At 46.8% G+C, this 6,000-nt stretch overlaps 2 protein-coding genes across 2 annotated transcripts; both read left to right on the top strand.

The window, feature by feature from the left end:
* Positions 1-1,696: 1,696 nt before the first annotated feature.
* On the top strand, positions 1,697-4,117 carry F4807DRAFT_103657 (uncharacterized protein). Its single transcript, XM_047992665.1, has 6 exons — positions 1,697-2,361; positions 2,412-2,671; positions 2,776-2,917; positions 2,974-3,013; positions 3,158-3,177; positions 3,307-4,117. The coding sequence occupies exons 1-6, from the start codon at positions 2,241-2,243 to the stop codon at positions 3,771-3,773; spliced, it is 1,050 nt and encodes a 349-aa protein (XP_047853856.1). The 5' UTR covers positions 1,697-2,240; the 3' UTR covers positions 3,774-4,117.
* F4807DRAFT_428042 (GroES-like protein) lies at positions 4,112-5,873 on the top strand. Its single transcript, XM_047998234.1, has 3 exons — positions 4,112-4,975; positions 5,082-5,167; positions 5,237-5,873. Exons 1-3 carry the CDS (start codon positions 4,564-4,566, stop codon positions 5,765-5,767), a joined length of 1,029 nt encoding a protein of 342 aa, XP_047853855.1. The 5' UTR covers positions 4,112-4,563; the 3' UTR covers positions 5,768-5,873.
* The last annotated feature ends 127 nt before the right edge of the window (positions 5,874-6,000 follow it).

Below are 6,000 nucleotides of genomic sequence, written 5' to 3'. Positions count from 1 at the left end.
CTCAGCAGGCTTTGCTTTAATTATAGAAATAATACAATTGGATAATCCCCCAGTTCAAGTACCTATGTTCTTCATGATTAATATATTTCTATGTCTTTGAACTTACATTCGAAGCTATACGGCAGTGTTTTGTAGTAGCGTCTTGCGGATATTTCTACGTAAGATAACTTGGAGAATTCGGCATAAAAATACAAATAGTGATCTTTCCTTGCGTTTTACAGCCCAATCTAGATACGTAATATTTACATGTTAACCCATCTAGATACAGTTAATCCAGAAAATCGTATTGAAGCCCATCTATCAAAGTACGGAGGCCTGTGCGATAATTTTATTGTGTGTTGCTTGATATTAGAATCTTACGATGATATGCCCCTGAAAAACAAGCGCTGGGAGACTTATGTACCTTAGTGAGCATAAAACGAAGAGTTTCGCACAAAGTTAGGATGAGATGAGACGCAAGTAACTTCCTACCTAGTCGATGGTACGATCTGTTTTCTTCAGAGTGCGACTTAGGGGTCGATTTGTTTGACTAGAGCGGTTACTGACTCGAGAAGGGTCTTGGCAATAACAAATGCAGTGGGGGTCAGCGCAGTAACCCATGGACGAGGTCGAAGTCCAGCTCGAACATAGAGTAGCAGTCGAACAAAAGCCAGAAGCTTGCGCGTATTCATGGAGAAAATAATTACGACGAAACCTATGGATGTACATTTGGACAAACAGATACTAGTATTCATGATTTACTGCTGTTTATACTGTTACCATCACTTTCGGTATTCAAGAACATCCCAGAGGCAATCTCGTTGATCAAAACGCTCTAGAACAGATGCGTCTAGGTATGTACTTGATACATAATATTCGATCGCCATGCTTGTTTACTATTGGAGCACAGACACCTTGAAACGGACATGATGGGCCAGTAATAGCACGACCGTCCGATATCAGCAGACCATAGCATCATTTTCTACTAGGTCATGCCGTTCTGGGGAATAAAAGTGACCGGGGCCTCTCCCAGCGCCTGATAATTCCCTTCGAAAACCACCTACGTAATGCTTTAATTACCGCCATACCCAGTAGAAACGCCTTGGCAGAGATCTGGCACAGGGGTCGAAACATGGAAGGATTAACACTAACCGGTAGATCATAAGCGATCATTGTCGATTTTACTGCCTGGAATATTTGGAACTTGAGCGCCTCGTGGCAATATCCTTACCATCGTCTACCTAATGCTTCTCAAGCCACAATCGGCTTGAACCGAATTGTCATTTTCTCGTTTCCGACAAGTGACTTTTGATAATCTCAAAGCTCTGGACACATAATATAGCAAGCAGAATATACTATTAAGATTAAACGCGGGAAAAGGCATTGCTCGGTCGCGAGGCATCTCATTTCCGCTCGCGCATATTGTTGGCTTCGTAGCGATCTTATCGGCTACGCAAAATGTCCATTCTTATTCGCTGTTTGTGGTATTCGCGACGTCTTCGCCCGTCTCCACCGCTCTAAATCGCGGCACCAACGCAACAAGGATCAATATTTCTATCCGATTTAGCCGCTTTTGGCATCTTTGCGGAGCCTTCGTTTTAAGTACTATGTTATTAGGTACAACGTAGTTAAGCCTCAACTGGTCTTAGTTGCCCCGGGCAATGCGCCCCCTTCACGATACCCTGGCGAGACATATATTCTAAGGGTGGCTACTATGCTAGGGAGTCGTTAATTTTCTAACAGGCACCCCGGCGAGGACCTGTCAGGATTTACCCACTCACGAGCAACAACGGAAACTCGAGACGGCTCTTCTTCCTTCATCTCTCCCTACTACGACATACGGGTATAGTCGCCTATTGGAAATACTGCTATGGAAGGGTTCCGCTTCGGGGGAGGCTCCTTTCGAGCCTTGCTCGAAACCCACCAGCATGACACAGATCGCGTTGGATAATAGCTCACGAAGGCTGGTTAGGGGTTCTTCTATTCGGCACTTTGACCATCTCGTACGGGACTAGTAGCCTGCGGAGATCGAACAAGATCTCCAGTGTCTATTATATAGACGAGCGATGCTCACCTATGATCGCCATATTTTTATCTTGTTCTCCAGGCCGGTATTCCTTTCCAACTAACATTCTCTTCACCATTGACGATCCTGTGGATCAGTTCTATTCTTAATTCATTATCTTTTTTCTAAGCTTTTCCCTGTGCCCTATCCTTCCTTTGCTGGCCCGGTGCTGCCCATTTGCTCAATAGTATTCAAGATGCCGTCGTTTTCGTCTTCTCTTCTTTCTTTTGCGTCCCTGCTCGCCTTAACGCAGGCCCACGGCGTCATCCTGAACGCGCAAGGTATCGACGGCTCACCGGCGAGTGTCGGCTTCAAAGGTATGCGCTCCACATAACTTCTCGCCTTTCTCTTAGCTAACTATACCTAGTTGAGAAGGACTTGGCGAGAAATTGCACGTCCATCAGCCCCTGCCAACAGGATACGACGATCATCCGAGATGCAGAGATCGCGGCCAACGTGGTGAATGAGTGCGGACGGACCGAGCTCTCCGGAAACATTGATATTGGGGAGAATACGGAGAACGCACTCGCGGCGAAAGCTGTTACCCAAGTTCAGTCCGGGACACAGGTGAAGGTTACCATTCACCAGGTCAATGCTGACGGTGCTGGCCCTTATGCCTGCGATTTGGTAAGCACCGCCCTAGTTTTGATAGAAGCCAAACCCGACTAGATATCTACTTGATATTCCGATACTATTGAAGTAGAGAAGCACGTGCTGACTCGTGACTCTAGGTCGAAGCCGGAAACAACGGCGTCATCAGCCAGAATCTTACTGTCGAGAACAATGTTCCTGGAGTGAACGGATTCTCCCAGGCCAAGACCCAGGACTTCGATATCCTGGTAAACATGCCTAGTAACTTTACTTGCACTGGATGTAAGTTCTCCGAGGCCTCCCCCGAACCTTGGGACGTCTTCTAATAACTGCTCCAGCCTCCGCTGGCAATGTCTGTACCGTTAGATGCCGGAATAAGTATGTAACTCCTTTCCCCCCCTTCCTCCTTTTGGCCTGTTTGGATGTCAAAGCTTCCTGATGAGTTTTCACCCTATGGACATGCTTAGAACTCCTACAAATCTCTTCTAAATATAAATTTACTGACGGTTGTTCTCTCTCTAGCGCATTCGCCGGCCCTTTCGGTATGCCCCACTTTTATTCCTCCACTTTTCGAAGACAATCTGAGGCTATTCCCGATCATCTTGGCGCAAAAGCCTATCCGTCCCTTTTCTTTTGTGTAATCAAATAGACTCGCTAACTTAACATCGCAGGTGGTTGCTTTCCTGTACAACAAGTAGATGTTACGCCCTCGCAGAACACACCCGCGAACATTAAGACAAGCCTCTCTCTAGAGAAGGTCTTCGCGCAAGTTGCTCAAGATCAGCAGGATCTCCCGGCGGCCATAGCTGCTATCCAGAACGCCGGTTCAGATGAGGCTCTCCAGAACGTTGCCGTCGTGAGCTCGATCTTGGGAGATTCCATCACCAGTCTGCCTGCGTCCGTCCAAACTCCCGATGTCGCCACTGGCGTAGCTGCGACAGCGACGTCGGCTGCGAGCAATGTCGCTAGCACGACGACGAAAGCTTCGGCTGCGAAGACCAATGCCTCCACTGCCAAGAACGGCAATGGACGTGGCAACAACAACAATAACAATGCTGCAAACCAAGGTGCGAATGGCCGAGGCAATGCTGCTAACAACAATAACAACAAGAGAAGAGCCGCTGTTTTTGTTGCTTAGACAAGTAGCCAGTATGAAGGCCGTCCAGGGATGGAGGTAGAAGAGAGAAAGGCTGTGCCTGTTAGCGAGATACTCACCCGGAGTTGGGATAGCAGGATACGGAATACCAGATAGAAGGATTTGGATAGGGCACTTTTTGATTGTACTGGCATTTTTCTGTACATATATCTAAACACGTAGAATACTTTGAAACTACAGGTTGATCCGCAGTGAGCATCTGTGATGTCGACGATCTCGGAATTAGCCGCCAGAAGTTACCTAAGCACCCCACGCAGCCCTCATCTACCAACTGGCAAAAGATGTAAAGAGAAAACAAATCGGTCGAATATTATTTGGTAGTCAAGTTAGGAATGCGATTAAGGACAGTGGATTCTCAACGACATCTAGAAGGTGTATAAAGTCCGAGTTTACCCCAAAGCGATACACATAATTCCGCAGATTCCGGAGATACTATTAGCTCCCGGCCAATTATTTTTCGAATAGGGGTTTCTTTGCATGCTTGGTAATCTTAAATCCGACGGAACAAGATTTCCAATCCCGAGTCGGGTTGGCTATTCAGATATCTGACGATATAAGGTCCGTTGATTTCACTACAGACAAGAAACCATGACTTAAGTAGGTAATGTTTCTTAGTTGTATTGATCGAACTATGACCCCCTAAAAGTATCTACCGGTACCTTAGTACCATCAACATTCTGTTTACGAATTAAACTCAACTCAACTCTATGCGACAATTTCTAAACATCTATTCTGCTACGATTACTGCTATCATACTCCTTCCTTACGCATTATGGCAGCCCACTTAGCAGCTGTGGCCACCGAAAAAGCTCAGCCTCTTCAAGTCCAAGAGCGACAGACACCAAAGCCTGGTCCTAAGGAGCTTCTCGTTGAGGTCAAATCCGTCGCCCTGAATCCACTAGATTACAAGACACGAGACTTGGGCTTTGCTATCGGCGGATACCCTGCTGTTTTTGGCTCAGACATAGGAGGTGTAGTCATTCAAGTTGGTCCTGAGGTTTCCGACATATTCAAGCCTGGAACTCGCGTTGCAGCCTTTGCACCCTCATATTTCGTCAAAGGTGCGCCCGACTATGGCGCTTTTCAACAGATATCTGTCATCCCTGCTGCGAATGCCAGTCCGATCCCTGACAACATAACATTTAATGAAGCTGCTACTCTCCCTATGGCTGTAGCTACAGTCTGTACGTAGTATCTAGGAGCATCACCATTTGCCTCTCTAGCTGTCTCGGAAGTTAGAACTTCTCATTCAGAATTCTATGAGAAAATAACTGACTCTTATTGTCAAAGGGTCTGGATGGGAGACTATTGGTATTTCTCGCGATACCTCCTATACCCCGAGTGATCGGCAAGGAATCTTAGTGTGGGGTGCATCAGTGAGTTTCATTTTATATCTTCTTCTTTCTGATTGAAAGGGGGTGTCGGTACTAATCCGAGACCTGTAGTCTAGCGTTGGCAGTATGACGGTACAGATCGCCCGGTTACTAGGCTTCACCGTCTACGCTACGGCGAGCGCAAAACATCACGAGTATATTAAGTCGCTGGGCGCATCGAGACTCTTCGATTACAAGACCCCTGGTGTGGAAGATGTCATCATTCGGGCTGCCAAGGAAGATAGTCTCACAATCCAGTACGCTTACGATGCAGTAGGCGCTCTGCTGCCTTGTCATAATATTCTGAAAGCCTTGAAGGGAGATGGAATTGCCCACTTGGCGTCCGCACCACCGTTAAAACCTGGAGATCCTACCGAAGAAGGGATCCAGACCAAGTTTGTAGCTGCTTCGACTGACGAAAAGGAGCGGGCCGAGCAGTTCTCATTTTGGTTCAACGTATGGTTGAAGGAGAAGCTGGAAAATGGTACAATAGTCCCGTGCCCCAAGATCCAATTGGTCGATGGAGGTTTACATGGCATTAATAAAGGCTTAGATATATTGACTGCGGGCGTTAGCTGCACTAAGCTAGTCCTCGAGATCTAGTCTATATAGTACGCTTTGAGCAAGGCTTTGACAAGTTACCTCAGGGTATGAACTTATTAATAGGTACCTACTCTGCCAGGTATCAATAATATTCCTTCGTTGTCGATTTTTCGGCCTTGATGATGCTAGTCGACGTCAGGTGTTGCTGACTCTTGGAGCCTTCTCGTTAGCGCTATGGGATGACAAGGTATTTTACTCCGATCGCCTTCGGGGCTTCGTAAGCTTCACAATGG

The sequence above is a fragment of the Annulohypoxylon truncatum genome (genome assembly GCF_022578515.1).
Source record: "Annulohypoxylon truncatum strain CBS 140777 unplaced genomic scaffold F4807scaffold_18, whole genome shotgun sequence".
Classification (NCBI taxonomy): domain Eukaryota; kingdom Fungi; phylum Ascomycota; class Sordariomycetes; order Xylariales; family Hypoxylaceae; genus Annulohypoxylon; species Annulohypoxylon truncatum.
The sequence above is the reverse complement of the archived record's forward strand: the minus strand, read 5'-3'. Positions and strand labels throughout refer to the sequence as shown.